This window comes from Bombus pyrosoma, linkage group LG1, assembly GCF_014825855.1.
Source record: "Bombus pyrosoma isolate SC7728 linkage group LG1, ASM1482585v1, whole genome shotgun sequence".
Taxonomy (NCBI): domain Eukaryota; kingdom Metazoa; phylum Arthropoda; class Insecta; order Hymenoptera; family Apidae; genus Bombus; species Bombus pyrosoma.
In genome coordinates, this window is record NC_057770.1 from 12,325,002 (window position 1) to 12,347,154 (window position 22,153).

At 36.9% G+C, this 22,153-nt stretch overlaps 1 protein-coding gene across 6 annotated transcripts in view; it reads right to left on the reverse strand.

The window, feature by feature from the left end:
* Window positions 1–2,881: 2,881 nt before the first annotated feature.
* Window positions 2,882–22,153, reverse strand: part of LOC122570676 (uncharacterized protein CG43427) — a 157,728-nt gene continuing 138,456 nt past the window's right edge. For 4 of the 6 annotated variants that reach the window (XM_043733305.1, XM_043733338.1, XM_043733327.1 and 1 more), the window contains 15 exons: window positions 21,563–21,751; window positions 21,157–21,444; window positions 19,480–20,889; window positions 17,809–18,822; window positions 11,794–12,105; window positions 10,830–11,057; window positions 9,283–9,644; window positions 7,738–8,113; window positions 7,008–7,064; window positions 6,450–6,772; window positions 5,508–5,748; window positions 4,863–5,065; window positions 4,606–4,778; window positions 4,285–4,449; window positions 2,882–3,946 (listed from right to left, as the gene is read on the reverse strand). In XM_043733305.1, the coding sequence (XP_043589240.1) occupies window positions 3,924–3,946; window positions 4,285–4,449; window positions 4,606–4,778; window positions 4,863–5,065; window positions 5,508–5,748; window positions 6,450–6,772; window positions 7,008–7,064; window positions 7,738–8,113; window positions 9,283–9,644; window positions 10,830–11,057; window positions 11,794–12,105; window positions 17,809–18,822; window positions 19,480–20,889; window positions 21,157–21,444; window positions 21,563–21,751 (5,364 nt within the window). In that variant the 3' untranslated portion in view covers window positions 2,882–3,923. The remainder of the gene's footprint in view (window positions 3,947–4,284; window positions 4,450–4,605; window positions 4,779–4,862; window positions 5,066–5,507; window positions 5,749–6,449; window positions 6,773–7,007; window positions 7,065–7,737; window positions 8,114–9,282; window positions 9,645–10,829; window positions 11,058–11,793; window positions 12,106–17,808; window positions 18,823–19,479; window positions 20,890–21,156; window positions 21,445–21,562; window positions 21,752–22,153) is intronic. The other 2 variants (XM_043733348.1, XM_043733358.1) reach the window with 2 other exon arrangements.

Below are 22,153 nucleotides of genomic sequence, written 5' to 3' on the forward strand. Positions count from 1 at the left end.
CATCAAAATATAATGTCGATATATGTCAAAACTCTACACGCACCTATTCTCCACATACATTCCTGGAATTGCTCTTTTAACATAAATATTTGTTCGTTCATACCGCATTCGTGGAGTGACGAATAATGAAAAATAAAACAGAAATAGAGGAACTACGTCGCTTAAGTTGACACAGTTATGTTTCTTGTGATGATGGACAGCACACACTTTGACATTTAATGAATCTACCACCTATAATTCAAACTAGCTCGCGAAATATTCGTTGCCTAAAGGTTGAACTATTCCACCGATTCTATCGAAAAAGTAATTTTGTTCCCGATCGCTATCTAATGTGTAGCATACCGAAATAGATGTGCGTCTGTTAATAGAAAATATTCAAATTAACTACATTGAAAAGATGATTCGTCAAGTTAGATAGTTTTGTAGGAAATCAGATTACTAAAAGCAGTCTGTTTTTCGACGAGTGATGATCGTTTGGTATTTTTCTAGCATTGACAAAGTCGAAAATTACTATGAAATTGCTCGGTGTTTCTAGAGCGGAGACTTCTTATTCCTTAATCTAGACTTCGCGTGCTGTTCGTCTATGGCAAAGAAGAAACGATAGAAATCATAGTTTTGAGAAAATTAAGGACAATCCTTATATCGTGGAAGATCGTAAGGTTTTGTAAGTTACAGGAAAGAACTTGAATGATTTACGGTTGCGTGCGAGTATTGTAGCGAATTGATTATCTATTCAACGGGTAAATTTTATGGTCGACAAAGATCTAAGCAGTTAGAAGTGTTACGCTCCAGTTCGGAATATCTATTGTATGTGTTTAACGAACTGAGGATAAAAACGTGTCTCACATCTGAATATCTTGTAACGGTATCAAAAGACTATCAGAATTTCGAAATTAACTTGTATTTTAATTTTTATTAATAGATTCTTCTAACTGTTTTCTAATAATTTTCTACACTAATCTTCTTATATATCCTTGCAGAACATTTTGTTAAATCTCAAGATCACGTTGAATCTGTTTCAATGGGATGACGTGAAACAGAATTTATAGATCATTTTAAAATATGAATCAGGTGTTTTAAAACCGAGCCAACATAAAATGAACAAAAATAAGAATGTTATGCAAAATTTCAATTGAAATAATTTTAGCATACTCCATTTGCAATTTTATTTTCAATCAATTTACATTATCGATTTCTGCTTCCTGACATTATAGCTATGAAAAGGAATTCCAAGCACTCGCTTAGTATTTTTTTCATCTCTATCTATCTCTCTACCTATATTCTACGACTTTATGAAATTTAATGAATTTGAAGTGTTTATAACATTATGGTAAGCTATATACATATATTGCTCGGCCTGTAATGGGTTAAATTCGTTTTCCACCCCAAATTTCTTTCTTTGATCCAACCTATCGACAAAAGCAATTATCAAAGCTACAGACCTTCAAACCGGTGCGCTCAATTGTCTGTCTTCTATAATTCTATAACACGACTGGGAACAGGACGTACGATTTATCAAAATTGCTGAAACGTGAAACTCGTGTCATCGCGATTTATCCCCGTGTGATGAACGTGCACACGTTCGACTATTGAGGGATGTTACTCTAGTTACTGAATTCCCCGTTATTCAATTCCCCGTGACGAGCTGCAACGCAGTTCCAGCAACCGATCCGTCTCTCTTCGACGCCTTTTCGGCTTTTCACGCTGTTACACAATTCAACCTAGAATTAATCTTTTCCAAGGAAGCAGGGTGCGGCGAAATGGATATCTAGCTACCGTGTGCACGTGCATTATACTCTATTCTGTTTGTGAGACTGTACTCGTCAATCTATGCCTCTAATTTTCATAGTCGTGATGTTGACGATGTTTCTTGTGTGTTTCAACACATGCGAGAGAGTTGAGTGAAAGTTTGTCGAATGGAAAGTGTTGTGCGAATTCTTGGAACTTTTGCTGTAAAAACATGCATATAATGTTAGATATAATTCAAAATCGAGAATATCCTTGTTTTGCTAAATTGTGTCTTAGACAGAGGAATTTGTTAAAATTTCAGAAGTTGATTTCTATCAATAAATACATTTCTGAAGTCTCAGAGCTTGATATGTACATTGTAAGTAGACAAGAGACCAGTGTCGAAATCTATTTATTATAATAAATTCGCTCTTCGCGTCTTTCTCCTGGATTTAAAAAAATAAAGATGAAAAAGATGGAAAGTAAATTCATGGATCATCTATAAAATATATCCCAGTTTTTATTACAGTCGAAACTGCTAAGTTCAAGGAATTCAAGGAATAGGTCAGTAGATAAAAGAACATTACTGTTTTCAAACTTCTATTTTTACTTCATCTCTTTAATTACAAATAGTTTAGAAAACTTATGATTCATACATGATTAACTTTTTCTTTATGTAAATATTTTAACTAATATTTTTACCAAGAACTTTATTTTAGATGAAAGGAATTTATTAACGTTGAATGAACAAATTCTTTGACATCTATTAACTTTACTATAGTAATTACTTATGATAAAACCAGCTATGAAAGTTTTTAATAAAGTTCACACGAGGAAGTAAAGAGTTCATCAGGAATGTATCTTTCAGAAATTTAAAACGTTCGATGACCCTTAGCCTCTTATTTTTCGACGTCAGCAGACTCTCTTTTTATCTGATTAGCTATAGTCTCTGCTAGTTCTTTTACGAGCATCAAAGGCTCTAAATATAGACTGATGTTGGATCATCGAAAATTTTCATCACAGGAAAAGATCCACCATGTTTGCGTACCTTTTTATTCGCCACAATCAGACGGTTAAACTACCGTATAATTAATTCAGTGATTTTTAAGCAGGATGTATTGAAGCGACAGGAAATCGAAGTAAGATAACCAACTTCATCGCTATAATAAACATTTATTCTCAATAATATAAAATTACATGTTCGCAATAACACGAGACACATATCATACAATATTTCACAATAGCAAGGATGCGTATGCGATGCGATATGACGGTTGCACACGACGACTATTATTGATCAAAGGGGTAACAAAAAGTAATCGTCGTCGAGTCGCGCGACGCATCGAGCATCTTTAATATCTTTTGTTTGTTATTTCGTCACAGTGAAGGGAAAGAAAGAACACAAAACTCGAGCCTAATTGCATCTCGTTATGCAGCTTTACAGTTAATGGCGCTGTACTACCATAATAATTAACTAGAATCTAAATGATCGCTTGTGAAACACAGAGGCTTGTGTTATTCCATTTGATTGAAATCATCTATTGATTTGTAAGCATTTAGAAGAAAAATTAGAGAGAAAAAAAAAAACAGTGAACAAAATAAGAGACAAGTATCTCAAAGGATTAGAAAAAGGAGGGGAGGAGGTGAGTTTCGTATTATAGCCGTCACACATCAAAGGGATTTTCTCTCATAAATACCACACGGAATATCTATATTACAAAAATATACATATGAATCGTTCGCCGATATTTCGCTAAATCCACACAAAATCGACACATTTTTTTTTCAATGTGCCGACAGCTGTCATTTTTGCGATTTCTCAATTCACTGAATTTTATTTCCCTATTATTATGCTAATTACATAAATACACGTTTATTTACATATTGCTGTCTGTACGTCCTAATGGTTAGTCGATTGAAAAGAAATCGGCGTGTTACGTGAAAAAGAATCTTGATTCCATTTTTTTTTTTAATTAAAGCGCACGTAGGAATATCTTACGTAAGAGGAAGACTCCACGTCCATTTTGCTTCTCGCTCGTACCGTTTGTCAGACTTTTATGTACAGAAAAGAGTTGGTGCCGCGGTCGCGTATCACCGGTAGCTAAATGATCAACTATAACTTATAAAATATAGCTGAACGATGCTATATTCAAGTTAGTCAATGTGGTCCCATTAACTACTGTTTGGTTTTGGTTTCACACGCAACTGAACTTGACACCTGAAACATTTTATAATAATATATATAAGATAATTTTTATGATAAATATAATAACAAATATAACATAGTTTTTATTATAAGATAGTAAGATTGAAAACGAAAGAAAGAACAAAATATTGCAAGCTAATAGAATGTAGAAAATAAACTTGTTGTATAAAAATTCTTTACTTAAATGCATACTTTATAATCTATAATCTTTTTACCAAGATTGTTCTGAAAAATAACTTTTACGTATATCCGTTTACTAATAAAAAAAAAAAAGATTCGTTGGCTGGGAATCATTGACGTTTACCTAATTTTAATCATAGGTATAAATAGGGTAAGCTAAATGTGGATACCGTCGTCACTGGAGTAGCAGTTATGGCAGTGAAGCTTTTGATTCCTAACGCGCACGTCTGTTCCCATTAATCCGTCACCGAGTCGAACATGACACACGCAGCATTTGAAACATTCCATGTGATAGAACAGCCGCAAGCTTTCGATAATCATCGCAGCGCCTCGACCTGGTGATTCAAAATTAGTCATCTCATTTCATTTTCCAAACGATTTAAATTAGTATATTATAACAATGACTTTAAACTGAGTTAAGAATGTGGAGAGAAGATTGACAGATTTTTCTGTCAAATATTATATTCTATAACGCATTTTTCTTTACGCACCTAATTCATCTCCACAATGCGAGCATTTCTTTTTTCCACTGACGCTTAACATTTTCTCCTGATTCTCGTTATTTATCGCAGGCGGTTGCTGAGGTTTTTGAGGTTGCATAACATGTTGCTGCGATTGATGTTGCAATGCAGAGAGATGCTCCTGGCTGGTACTATGTTCTAATCTATAAAAATTCAAAGCGAATTGAATAAATAATTCCTAAAAGTTATGACAAATTTATGAGAAATTTCTTTGTTTCAATATTAACCTTCTTCTTGGAGGAAGAGGTTTCTCCTGCGCTCTGTTCTGCACTCTTTGCGTAAGGGTTTGTATGATAGAGTCAGGTAATGGTTTACTGTCTGACCTGGTAGGAGCCATAGGATAAGGAACCGACGTCCCTGTTACGTGCATTTGAGGTTTCCGCGGTGGCGATCGTTGATTCTTTTCACTAATCCTTCTTTGTTCTGCTTCCTATGCATCATACCATTTAAATTTGAGATTAATAACATTTATTATGCAGGTTAATATCAATTAAGTTAAATTGACATTATTTGTTTCCTGCAAAACATGATGGATTTATCATTTATTTTCAAAAGCTTATATCTTTGAATCTATTAGAGTATTCCCTTCCTTAAGTACTTCATATTAAAATACTTCTATCTAATCACTAGGAAACATAAAAATCAGAAAATCGACAAACATAAACTTTTCATATTAGTTCCGTGTGTAAATATGTGTAATTTTGCATTATACTTTTGCGTTTCCCCTATTTTATATTATTAATATCATCAGGTGTAAATGTTTTTTTTTAAATTTGATATAATAAACGATTTGATGTATGACTTGATGAAATTGTGAAAATTATTCGTGTTATATCTTAATTGTCTCTTGTGAGATGTCATAAAATATTTACCTGAATAAGCCAGTGCTGGTAATTCAAATCGTGAGCGCCTCGTGGCACGTCGCTCTTCCTTCGTTGAACCCATTGATCGCCTTGAACGATTCGTGGTCGAGGAACTGCACTAAGAGCTTGCAACGTTTGCCTGCTCATCTGTTGACCAGCATGGCTCGCGAGCGTCGTAACCGATGCACTGTGGCGCAAAGGAGCGTCCACTTGCTGAGGGATCGAATCTGCTGACGGAATTCTGCTGCTCCTGTTCATTTTACAATGTTATCCACACAAACTATTACTATTTCATTCGATCTTCGTTTTTATCGTTGCTTTTCGTTCTTTCAAATTTATAAAATCTGTTTAAGTGCCGAAACTTTGTACGACATTTAATCGCATGTCGTTAAGATATTATTTTAACCTTGAATTTTATTACGTTTAATCTTTAACTTCTATTGTAAAATTATGTTAAGCACAGGCGATATCAACTGATCAAAGATTATGAATGACTGCTCTGCAAGCAAAGATTGGAATGACGTATCGTCCAGACGGACGAATGTTACATCAGACGCAACAAAGCGTAAAGTTTCTGCAGGAAATTAAGTGACACGATTCGTAGTGCTATATTTTATCTCTAATTTGCATTTCCTGTTAGTTACGATCTGTTCCAAACACCGACGTAACAATGTACTGTTGCAATTTGGCGAACTATCTACAATTGAGCCTGTTCGATGTAAAGTTCCTGTCACTCTAATAGAATGCAACTATATATCTTTAAAAATACCATTTTAGAAATACTATTATCTTGTAATTTTTACATACATTTTGAGATTGGTTACAAATCATATTGTTAATGAACTTTCAAAATGTTTTACATAAAAACTTTTCTATAGAACTAGTGTAAGTAGATAAAATAATTCTTTTCTTAATGATACACATTACAATTAAATTTTAGATGATATTTACCTGATGGTAACGTCCCTTTGCCTCTGTTCTATTAAACGCAGCGGTTTGGCTGGTGGTATAGGAGGAGGCGGAGGTCTTCTTCTTTGCACGTCTTGAAGTTGAAGGTTTGGCATCGACGATCTATAATTCACCGATGGTTGACTCTTGAACTGTTGGATATTGTTCGCAGATGTATGCGCGACATCTTGCAAGGATTTCCATTGTTCTTGCAATTGTTCTGCTAATTTAAGCTGCTTTTGTTCACGATACGCCAAGTTGTTTCGTTGGCGCTTTAATTCTTCTTGTTCTAACTGCAGCAACTCCCTTTCCACTCTGAGGACTTCCTACTCAGAGAATTAATTAATACATTATGATTTATTATTACATTATTTTTATTATTATTTTGTTATTAACGTGAATTCTCCTTTACAAAATGTGTACGCTTTCAAATCATCGTTTTACTTTACTTCGTGAAGCTTAGAAAATAAAATTTGTAATTCTGCTAAATTGCCTTGTTCTTGTTAGAAGCAAGCATCGAGAAAAAACGGCAAGAGTTACAAAAGATACTGTTTCCCTTACCCCGGAAGCAAATTCGTCTTCTTCGTCGTTCAAACCAGCACCAACCAATGACGTGTTCTGCGAATCATTATCAACGATAGTCCCGTTAACGTTTACAGTGCGATATACTTAATTTACAGCATGCAGCTATTTAGTGACTTTGTGAGAATATTTAGCGTTTCTTCGCAATGAAAAATATCCTTTCTCAATATAAAATATGGTTCCATCGTTTGATAAAAAATATCGTTTCCTGTAAAAAGAACTAGCAAATTCTAGTATTGAGAGCGGAAACATGTTTTGAAATTATTAAATCGTAATTCTTTAATTTCAACCATGGAACTAACTATTGCCACTAGCTCATGATCATTCAAAAATAATATAAATAATATGTAGCCCAATTTAAGAAAAGCATATCGAAGATCTCTGGAAGAAAATGATTTCGCAAGTTTGTTATTTATCACAATGTTTCACTTCTTCTGAACAAATACATATTTTGTTCTGTCAAACTTTCTTCTCCTATTCAATTCATTCAGCCAAACGGGATTCTCTGTATGTATATGTATACTCAACACTTCAAAATTATTGCAAGATACAAAACTACAAATTTTCTTTTAGAAACTGGAAATGTAACTACCTCGTACCACAAACTTAATTCCAACTCGAGTATTCTAAAGCATCCGCACCCACATAATAAAAACACCAACAAAAAAAGACATATATATATAAAGAATACGAAAGTAAAGACCCATACCTCTTGTTCACGAATTTGGCTCTCCATGGCCCTGATACGTTTCTCTTCTATGCGACGAGCATCAGCTACTCTTCTCTCCTCCTGGATCTCATTTTGAATCCTGAGCTGTTCCGCCTGCGCCCTCAACTCCTCTTCTTGTCTTTTCTCTTCGACACGCTTCGCCTCTGCTTCAGCCCTCGCCGCTTCCTGTTGCCTCGCAGTCTCCTCCTGCTGTTGTTTCCGCAATGTCTCCTCCTGCTTGCGTATGTTGTCCTCGTTCTTCCTCAGTGTCTCTTCCTGTCGACGTAAGGCCGCTTCCTGGGCGCGTTCCCGTTCTAGCTGCATCTTCTCCTCTTCGAGCTCGCGCAGTTTGTGCGCCAATTTCTCGCCCAAGTCACTGTGTTGTCATGAATTTCTCGATTATTCGACTTCAAGCTTAAGTCGACTTTATTTGTGATTTTGTTCTACTTGTAAAAAGGCTTACAGGATTTGAGAGAAGGCATAGCAATAGCGATAGTCAAGCGGCAGGAAAAGACCATCAGTGTGTTCAAGGTAAAAGTGTTTTATTTCATTTCATCACCGTTTGTACATTGTACATTGATCCCGAGATACAAGTTCGTTGTAGTTCCATTATGTACATATACAAGAATACGCTTAGAAATATTGTTACGTCGCACAATAGTCCAAGATATGAATTTAGTGGCTCAAAAAACTTTCAGTGAAAGAAATAATCCAGTTTTCTATTCATGAATTTGAACATGTTAAAAGTAACTAGAAAAATAGAAAATTAATTCTCATGGTTCCGATTTATTGTAATATCTATGTTTTAATAATAGAAAACATTAAAACAAATAAAATTAGGAATATTGAATCTCCGAAATAATGAAAAAATGATTTAACTTTGAAATGAATAATTTTGAAGTTATATTCTTAAGTCATGTTCGAAATTTCTTGGAAAATAATTTTAAGGAATCTATGATATAATGAATCCTTGTCTATTTAGATTTCTGATTCTGTTTTTTAAACCATTGAGCTACTGAATTCTGTTTATGGACCATCGTGTGTCGTAGTGATCACTGAAGACGCCAGTTCATGAAAACCCTGATAGACATAGAACATTAGAATTTTTAAAAATTATCTAAAATTCTTGTAGTTTCTATTATAATTAATAAAAAAGTAAATAATAACAGTGCTTTATTAAGCGATATTGACGTCTTCGGTTTCACTGGCATGCTTCCAACGGCAAGAAAAATTACAAGAATCTTCGTGCAAACATACAAGAGAGACATTAAAGAGAACCTCAAAGCACTTCCATGAAACTCAAAAGGACCGAGAAAGTAAGAATCCTCTATCTATCTGGAACTGTATATGTATAGAAAACCGATAAAATTCAGAAACGAGTGTGTATTACATTACGCTTAATCCTGAAGAGTGTACGAAGAAGAAGCGGAAAATTTACAAATTTATGTAGAGATAAGCGATATCGAGCCTAGTTGATTTTACTCTAACACCCTTCTTGGCTGCAATACCCCCACACGGTACAACTTTTTCCTGGATAATTCCTACCTGTTTAGCTCACGATTGTTGCCGTACCGCCATTGTTCCTCTTTCTCAAGGACCTCGATGATCTCCCTTTCTTTTTTTGTGATCTCGTCTTCTTCGGAAGAAGTGACGCTGGCGCCGAATGGCTCACTGCTTTGGCGACTATGTTGAGACATATCGGGGCTGACCGGTTGCTTTGTCCAGTCTTCGACGTGGCCCAGTTCGACCCCTGAATCTCTTTCGTGGCTGGAATCCTGCTCGTAGTTGCTATCTGTGTCGTACGAGCGACGATGAAGCTGTTCGATGCGTCTTTCCTCCGCCAGAATCGCAGCCATGTCTGGTGGCTTTGTTAGAGTCAACTCGCGTTCCAGTTCGTCATCGTTTACCTGGAAATTGAAGCATGGCTCAGTATCGTTTGCGTGGTGGGATAGGAATTTTTTTTTAGTTTGATGGAATGTGAAGTGTTTTTTAACTCTCGAAGCTTGGGCCCTGAAACAACAACGGAGGGGAGTTAAAATGGCTCTGAATGTATATACGGTCATCCATAAGTAATAGGCCACATCTTCATTTAATATAAGACATGATAATTAGTTAAAGTTACCTAGGAAACGATTAATCGATCAAAATTTTCTACTTAGGTAAAATAATAATCTAACAATTCATAACAACTACTTTAGAGAATTAAATTATTTGAGATCTGAGAGTTAGGAGATAAATTGTTATTTGTTTGAAGTAATATAGTTTTTCGAACTGCCAAGATAACGTATATTGTTCGAAATTTTTGGTCAATGTTACATACTAAGAATATTTTCACTATAATAAATATGTTTGTCTTAATTGTATGTTTTAATCTGTTGGATCAATCGTCAATTGTACGTTTCCTCTAAATGATAATGATATAACGAGCTATAAGCATTAAATCATTTTGATAGAACAACATAGTTTCTTCATTTACGTAATTCCTCTTTTATATTTTAGCTTATGTAAAACATTACGTGTATTAGTTTTTGTAGTGTTTAATCACAACACTTACAATATTAATGGTATCTATTAGATAGCGATATCAAAAATTCTTTGACTAATTTATAAAATCAAGACAAATAAAATAAAGACAATTTTTCATCGAACAAAAAAGTACTGAAATTATTAAGAAGACTTATTCGCAAGAAATAAACGAGCAGTAGTATCGCGGTCAACGAACGAACACGCGAGTCTCATCAGGCTAGGTTAACGCGCAGCATAATTGCGAATGCGAGTTACGTAAATCCATTCACGTGCTCCAATTAATATCATTAAACGATGTTACGCCTGCGATATGATCTCTCGCAACGTTAAACACGGGTGCGCTAACGGCCGTGGAACACATCAGCTTCCGGAAACAAGTGAAAGCCACTGGAAGGAGGTGGAAAGCCGTGAGAAGAAACGAAAGTTACGATAGAGTGTCGACGTTCTGTCGTAAAAAAAATTTCGAGTCTCGTACACGCTTTTCCGTGCTGAATATTTCAATATACGTCGAACGGAGAAAATCGGGAGCGATTTCATTCCACGTATTAGACACGACTGTCGCATACCCCTTCGATTCCAAGAAAATCAGAGCGCCTCGTGCGTAGTTCCTTCTTTATTCTGCGAGTAGAATTCAATCTTTTTAGAGGTTCCACTGGAAGGTTTTCTTCGTCGCTGATGTCCACTGGTGGTGGTGGTGGTTTCTCTTTCGGAGGCTCCACGCTGGTTGGTGGCCCCAGAGGAAACGCCAAACCGGCGACTATTTCCTCGTCGCTTGATAAATTTAGTGGCAAAATCTGTAGAAGGAAAACTTGAAATGAAAAACACAAGAAAAATGCCATGAAGAAGAGACACGATATATAACATTTTTCATTTTCCATATAAGAACAACTTTAAAATCATAATACAATCACACGAATCACATATCACGAAAACTGTTTTCATAAAATTTGGTTACGAGATTCTTCTACAGAAAAACATTTACATCAAAGATATTGATTTCAGAAATGTTGACTATCATCACTACAATCTCGCAAATCACAATCACTGTTTCATTAACATTAGAACAACCAAATCTGTCAAGTTACAGATTTCAAAATTCCTTTTTTTTTACAACTATTAAAAATATGCAGAGCTCTTAACAAAATTAAATAAATCACAATTACAGTTTTTGTAAATTTAATTTAGCTTCGAAACCAAATAAAAAGACAATTTTAGTAACGTGTAGTAAATTGATAAGGCACTGAATTTTAGAATTATTCTGCTATAAAAAATAAGAAAAGCGACTTATCGTGCCCCATCGCCCCCTTCCGTTATCATCACATATAATATTCACTTATTATTAAACAGGTAGTTCTAGCAATAGCAATACTACGGACTTTTAAGAAGAGAAAAGAAAGCTAGCACACCACGCGATTCAAGAATAAAGAACAATTCTATGTAAATTTTTAACTTGATCCATCTACCAATCTCCAATGCAACCGATTCGGATCAGCGAAACGAGGATTGTTAAGGAGCATCGTATCTCTTTACCTGTTTAGACATGGGCGATATGGGGCTGAGAAGGTTCATCGTATCCATCTTGACGATTTCCGGTTTATCGAGGGTCAAGGTCGTCGGTCTTTCAGGCACAGGCATAGGGACGTTCGCGGACGGCTCGCTTTCAGGTGCATCGTGCACGTCGATCGACTCCTTGATCGAGTTTCGTGCCGGTAGCTCGTACTGCTCGATCTTCCCGTTCATCGTTACTTCCTTTTCCTCGTGCTCTTCGTGTTCGACTGGCGGGCTCGGCTGGCAAATCGCCGCTGCCTCCTCGTCGTCCGCTTTCTCGATAACGATCGGTTCCTGAAGAGACGATCTCTGCGTTATTGCTTCTGCCGTACGCGTATTTCGCAACGCTACATTCTATGCAAATCAACACCGGCGTGCTACACCCGCCGACCAGGGTTTCTCAAACTTTCACGGCTCTTTTGTCGATATAGCAAGGTATATGGTTATTTGGTATTTTAGGTGCAGGAAGAAAATATGAAAAACGAGAAAATGATTCTGATCCAAACAACCCTACTTTATGCCATATTGATTCGTTCTCAATTGACAGAGGGAATAGTGTTTGAAACGCGCGATGGTATCAATTTTACTGAAACTTTTTTACAATTTTTTTCGTGGCAAAATAGTCGAGTGATCCGATAAAGTTTTATCTATATTTGATAATCGTCTTTTCCCACATGTTATGAACATGTGCTCGTGAAACTTTTAACCGAGTGAGATAAATTGTTATATTTACACTCTTAACTTTTTGAGGAGTGAGCTGAATCTTATCAACTGATTCGTTTTAAATGATGTTTTATACAGATTGCTACTAATATTGTCTATATTAATGTTTAATTGCTTTTAATATGAATAGATATTACTCTTTATTGGTGTCGTGAGGATATTAAGAGAAACAAGCGTAAAACATAGCTTGAGAAACACTGGATTTCGAGCAACAGCTTCGAAGGCAACTGCAGTTTCGGATGGAAGATTATTTTGCATTCTAAGAGTATCTTTTTGCTTCTTTATTTTTTTTTTCTCATGTTCGATAGACACCGATGCACCAGCGTTCATGCATGACTATCGTGAATTTTTTTCTCGTGAAATCCGTGCAATGGCGCACACATAGAACGATGAGTTATTCTGCTAGAACTAATAATTACGACAAACAAACAAATTCGTAACTAAATGTATACAAATTAAAAAGATATTAATTTAAAATAGATGTAAAGATCTTTTAAACATTCATTTTCAAAACATAACACATATATATAACTATCGGTGCATATATGGTTAAAGGAATATAAGAAAGAAAATAGTGAACAAGAAATTTCATATTATGTTATTAAAAACTCTGATAGTCACTACTAATGCAAAATTTTATAAGGAATTAAAAACATATTTATAGTAAAACTCCATTTATCAGAACTGATGTCATCATAATGCCCAATCTGATTCTGATTTCAGGCTACATGACGCATCGTATATACGAATAAAAGCTTGTGTCTTAATATTTACAAACTTCAGTTTAGCAAAATCCAGTTACATTAATAAAATTATAATTAATTTATTAATATTAATATATATAACATTAATATATTAAAGAAATGAATCTTGATTATACAAATGATAAGTAGCAAAGGAAAGGAGTACTGGTAGACTTTTATTATCCGATTGACCCAGCTATTAGACCGTTTTGTCCCCCGACCCTGTCGTCGTAAATCGAGTTTTACTGTAGTTATATAAAAATATAGTGCATGCATCAGTGGCGAGAAGCGGTAAATGTACGCAGTTTATTATTTCGTAAGTTTTCGTGCAAATATGATGTCGCGTGTTATTGCCATCGTCTAAGAAAGTGCGAACAAACAAAGATAAGACGTTTCGGCAATAATGATAACGTTTATCTAAATCTAACCGTACAGGTAGAAACGTGACTAAGTTCGCTATTTCGATTCTCAGTTCTCAACTAGCTTCTAAAGTACAATGAGAAATATTTAACTGAAATGTCAATTCCATCAGTTATACCTAATAAAGAATACGGCATTGCTTATCGACGAAGATCATCTGGAAAGAAGCTTTAACAATAAAATAATACGAAGCTAATGTAACATAATATTCGAGAATATATTTGAGAAGTACTGATCATGACTTCCGAAACGAGAAATCCCGCGAAAAAGAATAAAAGAACCACTCGTTTTAATTGTCCTAATAACTTTGTATAATCATTCAGGAAATGATCCGACTCGAGATAAATAGCTTAAGAGAAATTGAAAGTAAAAAATGAAAGTAAGCGTGCAAACGTTTAAAAGTAAGCGTGGTTCCTCGAATACAATTTCCAGTAGACTCGAGATGAAATATATCGTATTTAAATGTCTAACATGGAATTTTCATTGAAGATTTTGAAATTAGATAAAAATAGGAGATCTTGATAGCAAATGCTTTGTTTAATCCCGATCCTATCAAGATAACGTACAACAGGAAACGGTTTAGAGCTGTTTGAAAGCCAACAATCAATCATATTAATCCCAGTTGTTTTCTGTTGCGAAAGAACCGTAAATGAAACAAATAAAAATGTGAACTTCTGAAGGTAAATATATCCAGGATTTTGATAATTGATTTTTCTAATCAATAAATAGTTGAAAATAATGCAAGAGGTTTAAAAAGTCATCTGGTTTACGACGAAATGAATGCTGCGATAAAGATTTTATCACGAAAAAATACCGATTTATGACTATTTGGAACGGTGCCACAGAGATAATTACTTCAAAGTGCAAAGATCGGCGAATTTACAGTACATGGAAGACTCTAACAGGCTTAGGTCATCGAAGAAGAACATCTTTGGTAATTGCAAACTGATTAGCAACATATTTCGTTGCTTTCTGAATGTATTTCAAGATGACCTGATACTTTATCATGTTGTTAAAATGCACGCTGCAAATTGCAACTTTATGTCAGTTATACAGTTTAATTATAAAATTTATCTGTTAATAATTTCCGTTTTAATAGCTATGGTACAATAAATGAAAAAAATCGCAATGTGATCAAGTGCATAAATTCTACGGAACGCGCACAAAAGGGTCAAATGTGAATCACTAGTCGATAGAAATGTGGATTTCTACTTAACATTCGAGGAAAACTTTTTACATCACGTTAAGAAGTGAAGAAACGAGGTTTGTGCGTTGATACGAAAACGAAGATCGGCACGAAACTAGGAAACTGATAAAATCAATTAAGCTGGAGCCATGCATAATCTCGGATCGATAGCAAATATGAGAACTAGCGATAAGCGGGATAGAACTGAATATCCGGTCGTAGAAGGTAGAAAAACACATGGTCGTGTGGGGTTTATCGCTAGCTTGAACAATCGAAAATACCGTCTTACCTCTTTACAGTAGCGGATCTTAGATTTACAACACTGGCTTGAAATTACATGATGATCGTTGACGATGACGGCAGACAAAGCTAGTAAAAAATGGAACGAACTTCTAGCATTTGGTATAATTACTCATCTCGACCATGGATGGATGGATATGGAAACGATTTCCATTAAGTTTATCACAAATCACAATTCAAGCAATCAATAAACTTTTACGAAGAGGAAAAATCGAAATTAAGAAAAATAGGTGATATATGTGGGAAAAAGTAATTTTGTGACACACAGGAAAAAGTTTTCTTTTTGATTGGTTTCATACTACAGGTCAACGATGTTTGGATATTAATAATATTACTAATTAGTAATGTTGCTAAATAAATATCGACATTCACGCAATTATTGCGTTTTATTTATATATTTTTCGAAGAAAAACAATTTAAAAAAGTAAAGAAACATAATGAACATTGTGATGGAACAAATGTTACTTGGAATAAAGACATTTCTAACGAAAAAATGTGCAAATGTATTAATAACTGTCAAAATAATGCATGGATAAAGGGCAAATCAGATGGTCAACAAAAAAACTTTTTCAGCGATCAAAAAATTTCACCAGACGAAATGCCACACGAATTCTTACCTCGTTTAATGCATCGATTAACGTCATGAAAAACGAAGTACGTGATGACTCAAGATATGGTAGAACGAATAATCGTAACAATTCAGGGCACTTTTATCGTGACGTGGGTCAGTAATGAACGTCTTTCGTAATAATTAAATGTCACTCTGACCGATCTTCGACCCATGGTTCACGAGAACGGCACATTGAACGCGTTCGTCACTTGATTGCGACTGCACGTTAAAGCTCGACGTCGTTGTTTACCGATGACACGTATATCGCGGAGACGATAAGACGATTCTTGATTGACGAGGTTCGTCCGACGCTTGCTCTATACGAGACTTACACACGTTCATCTTTCATTGACGAATGAATCGAAGCCCAGTCTCGAAATGCACGATGATTGGGTTATTTCGTGAACAAATCAGTGGAACAGACAGTTTGAAAATTTATACTGTTTCCCTTTTATTTACGTTTCGAATATACTTAGCAGAATTTCCAAGTTTTATTTCGAACAATCAGGGTGACGAAGACAATGGTAAAATTGATCGGTCTGTTACACATCTTTAAATTCAATATTGATTTTTCGACAGTTTACCGTTTCTCTCGAAAGGCATTCGATAACGATTATCGCGTATTCGTCGAAGCGAAATCAAGATACTTTGAAGCAAAAATGGATACGTCGATTTTCTTTATTTCTACGAAAGATTCCATGGATTAAATATCACATGTTTCATGACTGATATATTGTCAAGAGATAGATATTTAAATCTTCGCAACTTTGACTCATTCGTGCTTCAAAATCCTTTATCAAGGAAATTCGTATATCCTCGGTTACGATGGAAACACGACACGACAAATTTCTCTGCCCACTGAACTTTATATTTCATTAACCGCATACGCCTCCCCCAAACGTTACAATCGATCGTTATCCACTATATAGTGCGCGCCTAATGTCGACAGGTCGTATTTTAAGATCGGTTACAAGTTAATCTAAAACGAAGTCTTATTCTTATCGTGTTAGAATAGTTTGAAATAGTAGCTATCTAGGATTTGTTTTCATCCATTGGTTCTTTATTTTATGGATAATATTAAATAGTTTAATAATGTTAAGAATATCATCAATACTGTTTAGAGCCACACCAAAATTTTCTTATCGCTTAGGATATTTTATGATTTTTGTTACGACAGCGATCGATCGCATTTAGGCATCGGTATTTAGGTCCAAAATGTATTCCCTGTTTGATTAGGCCACTACGTTTTCCGCGATTATCGACGTTTGTACGAATTGGTACAACGTTTACCTCCGGCTAGTACGTGTTTCTGGTTACCTGATCTAATTCTACTCGATACTGGGGGGTTATTATATACGTTTTGCTCCTGCGTCGTCTATTTACATCGTTAACTATGGTCTCACGCCTTCGTTTCCAGTGAGATTTGTGCGTAATGGCGGATAATAAATACGTGTGGAAGCGATAGGCGAAGACGGGTTAATATTATCCGGGAGTTCTAAGTGGCAGGATTCAGTTTCCTGATCTTTATAAATCCTAGACGCGAATACGACTTCCCAGTATTTCATCGAATCAAAACGCGTTCTGTTTTAAACGATTACTTCATATAGTGTATATCATATGTATATGAATAGTTACTATAGAAACGATCGAGGCACGATAATGGAATTGTTCAGTTAGGTACGATATAAGCTCATGAGAGTAACATTCGTTAGAAACTCTTTTTTACTGTTTCGTAGTTTCAAACTAATCTGCGAATAATCTCTGAATCCTTTCGTTTTTCTCTTTAATTATCGATAAAGCGGTCGTGTATCGATTCCCGCCACTTGAACGCCCGATTCTAAAGCCCATTCTTATGTACAAGATCTAAATGGAAGTTAGACGAAGCTAGGTCTAACGATAAGGGCGAGATAGAGACAATAGTGCTACGCGAGGATAGTCATAAAGACGAACGAATTTTCTCATTTCCTCTTTTAAGACTTTCTCGAGGGACTGCTAGATTGCTGATCGATCCTAACCTCGGTCGCTGAGCTCGGCTTCTCATTGACGCGATCCACGGTGATGAATGGCGTCACTGGAGATGTCGTAGGTGTCTTGCCCTGAGGTACCACCACCTTTTCGCAAATTTCCATCACCGTTCGGCGTTTTTCTGCAGGCAGTGTCTCTTCACCCACCGTCACCTGGTGTTTCGTGCTGAACGTTGGGGATGAGATATGTTTCGTGCTGAAGGATGCCAATGGTGTTTGTTCGAGATTCGAGGATGGTGACAGGAGAATATTCGAGTTACATGATACATTAGAACCAACGGGGATTGGTATCTCTGATGCTTTCGGAAATTGCGGACAAGACAACTGATTGGTTGGACTCTTAACGTTTGACGTTCTAGCTTTTAATGATGGTGTTTTAGAGGAGGATGGTGAAATGGGCGGACTCAGAGAGGAGGTAGAACTGGTGGGGGATGATTTAGTGCCTATCGTTTTTCGAGGAAGCGGAGTGGGAATCTTGGATGCTGCCCGTGGAGACGTGACTGGTGTCGTTATAGTCTTTGGAACTTCTTTCGCGATACAGTTCGAAGCTGAGGTAGCGTTAGACTCTAATTGAAGGTTCGTTGGAACCGCTGCCACTCGAACAGGTGACAGTGAACAAGTGTCTATAACGGCAGAGTCTAATGGTATTGGAGACGAATCCGTAACTTTGGTTGAATCCTCTTTTGAGGTACCCTGAATCTTTTCGTCGACACTGAATTTCGGGTCCTGTTCGTTAGCGCAAAGTTTGCTGCTGCACGCGGCAGAGTTCGATTCTTTAGCGGGCAGAGAATCTGTTTTAGTTTCTAAATGTTCTTTGGGGCCAGGCAACTTTGGTTTGGGAAGCATATCGGGAGGTGATCGTCGCGGAGGTACTTTGGGACTTTGATACACGATCGGGCGACTCGTAGCAGGATAAGAACGAAGTGTACTAGAGTTAGTAACTTCTATGTGTGCCTGCGATTGTGATTTGTTAGTCGACAGTTCCCCAGAAGTGTCAGCAGTACCCTAGAGAACCAAAGAGTTATTGGATAGATCGTACTACCTGCCATCCCGTTACCAAACAACAAGAATAGTAGATTATCACTCAAAGTCACGATTGTTAAAAAATGTTTCAGGTGCGGTCGTCAAGTAATAGCTTGTTTGAAGTCATTTGAAATTATGAGGGAATATACTGATAAAATATAAATCATGATATTAATATGACGAAGAAATTATACGCTACTAATATATAATCGATTTTATTAAAATATGGATGCAATTTAAAATTCATGATCTTTACTTTGCAGCAATTCTTCTCAGCAAGAGTGTACGTTTCATTTTCGAATTTACATGTGAAACATAGTGGTAGATATAATTTCAGATGACTCTACAAATTAGTTTGGCGGATTCCTATAAACAAATCCTAGAATCTAAACTGAGATGTTACTTGACGCCCGTCCTTCACAACCTAAACCGATCCGAATACTTAATCTTAACATCTACGCGATTACTCGATACTCGGTAACGTAGAAAATAAATTTCGCGAACGGCAAGCAAACTCAACTTGTACCCCACTCAATAGACTCTCACTTTTACATACGCCAGCCAAGTAGATATAACGACAACTAAAAGTAGATTTACCCAGTAGAGAAACTGCCATGCAACACCGTAGTTACGCCTTACCTTCTTTGTTACTACTGCGTCAGGTTGGCTGGCAGAAGTCGTCGAGATTTCGTTCACAGATACAGCGGCGCTTTGCTGTTCAACGACAGTTACGTTCGTTGTCTCGACGTCGCGAGGTTCCTCCGGTTTCTCCTCGATCACCTCCTGTCGCTCGATAATCGTGCTAGCGTGCACGATGTCCTCATCGACTGGTTCGTCCGCTTGACTCACGGAGCAGCTGACGTCAGCCGTGTGGATCCCTGAATCCTCGCGATCGGTATCGTTTAACAATTCGGCGGATGACGACGACGCCGGATAACGTCTGCCATAATCGAGTTCCTCCAAGCTTTGCACTCTTTCGAACGTGTCGGGACCGCTGGAAGCGTCCGCGTCCAGAGAATCCAGGCTTCTATGGAAGGCGGCTCTTGGCACGCGATACTCTGAGTCAGGCGACGAGCTTCTCTCACTAGGAGTCGAGGTATCGATTCTGTTCTCTTGATCCCGGAAGCACAACGAGTGCTTTCCTACGGAGGATGATCTCTTATCGGCTGATTCTTTGCTCCTGGCCGCGTCCAAGGCGCTCAAACGATCCTTTATCGATCTGGCAGACAGCTCACCATTGTGTCGTAACTCGTGAGCGGTACTGCCAGGTGCCGATGACTCGTCGCTGCTGCTGTATTTTTCCAAAGTGGACAATCTATCCCGTAGCGGTCTGACTGTCTCCAATTCTTCGGTGCTCAGCTTACGATACGCAGAACTTTTGTTCTCTCTTTCCGACGTCTGCTTCTCCAGATGAGATAATCTTTCACGGATCGAGCTCATGTCACCGGACAGTCTGTTTAACGCTTTATTTGCGATCTTGTCGATATGCTCCGATTCGTGTTTCTGTTTTTCTAGGTTCGATAGTCGTTCCTTGATAGATTTCGTGCCGGTAAAATCTCCGGAGAGCCTGTTGTTTGTTTTGTTCTCGTTGTTCTTTTGCGAGGCTTTCTCGAAGATCTCTCGCCTCTTTAGGATATCGACCTTCACTACCGGTATGGTGGATTTACCTTCGTCATTTAAACTCGTCTTTGAACCGTTCGTTGATGTCTTGGTGCTGTCGAGTTTTGAGTCCAGGTTGACCAATGATCGCCTTGGTATATTTTGAGACACTCGAGATACGTAACCGCGAATCGCACCCTCGTACGTATATTCCTCTGGTTCTGGGGAGCTGATCGTCGCTGTTGTCGCTGAATCGTACTCCTGATTGTTGTGGCTATGGTTGCTGCTGTGAAACCCGTTCCCGAATGGTTTCTTCGTCGTCGTCGTCGTCGTTGTCGCTGACGCCGTTGTGGTCGCTGATGATGTCGTGATGTCATTGTGGATCACGCTCTCGCTTGCCACGTTGTCCACGTCTGAGTGATTTTTCTCTATTTCGCTATCTCTGTCGCTCTGGAAAATGTTTGTCGAGTTTTTGGTTTTATGTGGAAATAAGAGTAATTATTATAAAGAGTAGGCTGCGAGAATTTTCGCATTGAGGAAAATTGCTTTTTAGTCAGACTAAATTCTTTCTTCACTGAAGTTTTTATAAATGTCCTAACACTTACGAATGAGATGCACCTAGATAAATATTGATTATAAGCATTTTTTATATCTTTTTTAAATAAGAGATATACGAAGTTGTATTTTATATAATATTGATAAATGTATGATTTTTACCAAGACACTGTGCGTGTCATCGTGCGTATCGCCGCTAACCGAACTCTTTCCGCTGCTGGTTCCTATACCAAGGTCACTCAGATCATTGGCATCTTCCTCATGGTACATGGCCAAGCTGATGCTCAGTTTCCGACCCCTACTGCCTCTCTCTTCCATCATTTCTGAGAAAGTCTTGCTCCGACGGCGCTGTCGATCGTGTTCCTCCAGTTCGAGTTTCTTAACCTCGACCACACGCTCAATGATGTGTTCCTGACGCTTCCTTCGACTACTCTTCCAATTGTCCAGATTCTGAACACACCATAGAAGTACTGATTTAATACTTAAAGATATTTGAAAATATCCAATAAATCTTCATTCTTAGTGTAAGCATTTTCATTCTTTATTTTTTATTAAGAAATGATCTTACCGATTGCCAATCCTCGGGATCATCGCGAACTTCTTGTTTTATTTTCTTCACTTCCTGGACTTTTTGCAATTGTTCTTGAGCTGTACGATATAAAGAGCATGGTCCAACTTTAACAAACTGAAGAGGGTTGGTCGCTTGTTTAGGAGGCGTTTTCAGGGTCGTTTTTAATTTTGGCGGCTCGTGTGTGATCTGAAATAATAAATATACTAAATATATTTGTTTTCGAATTTTATAAAAATTTCTAAGAAAAATCCAAATTCAACGAGAAAAATGTTCTGTTTTCAGGTGACGAACACGCTTGAAACTTGCTTAACCATAGGGGTTTCTTGAACAAGGGGGTGTAGCCCTTATAAAGTGCAACGACCGATCATCGTCTCAAGGATCACTTCAGAAAGAGTAAGTCAAATCGGGTCATTAATCGATGAGTGAAGGAGAAGCGTGTGTTGACGGGACGAAGACAGAAATACTTATATAGATATATGGATGTAATCAATTTTATAGAATAAAATAATTTAATTTTAAGTGATTCTTAAAATTAATAAATATTACTATAATAATGAAATAATTTTCAAAATCAACGCAAATCTTTAT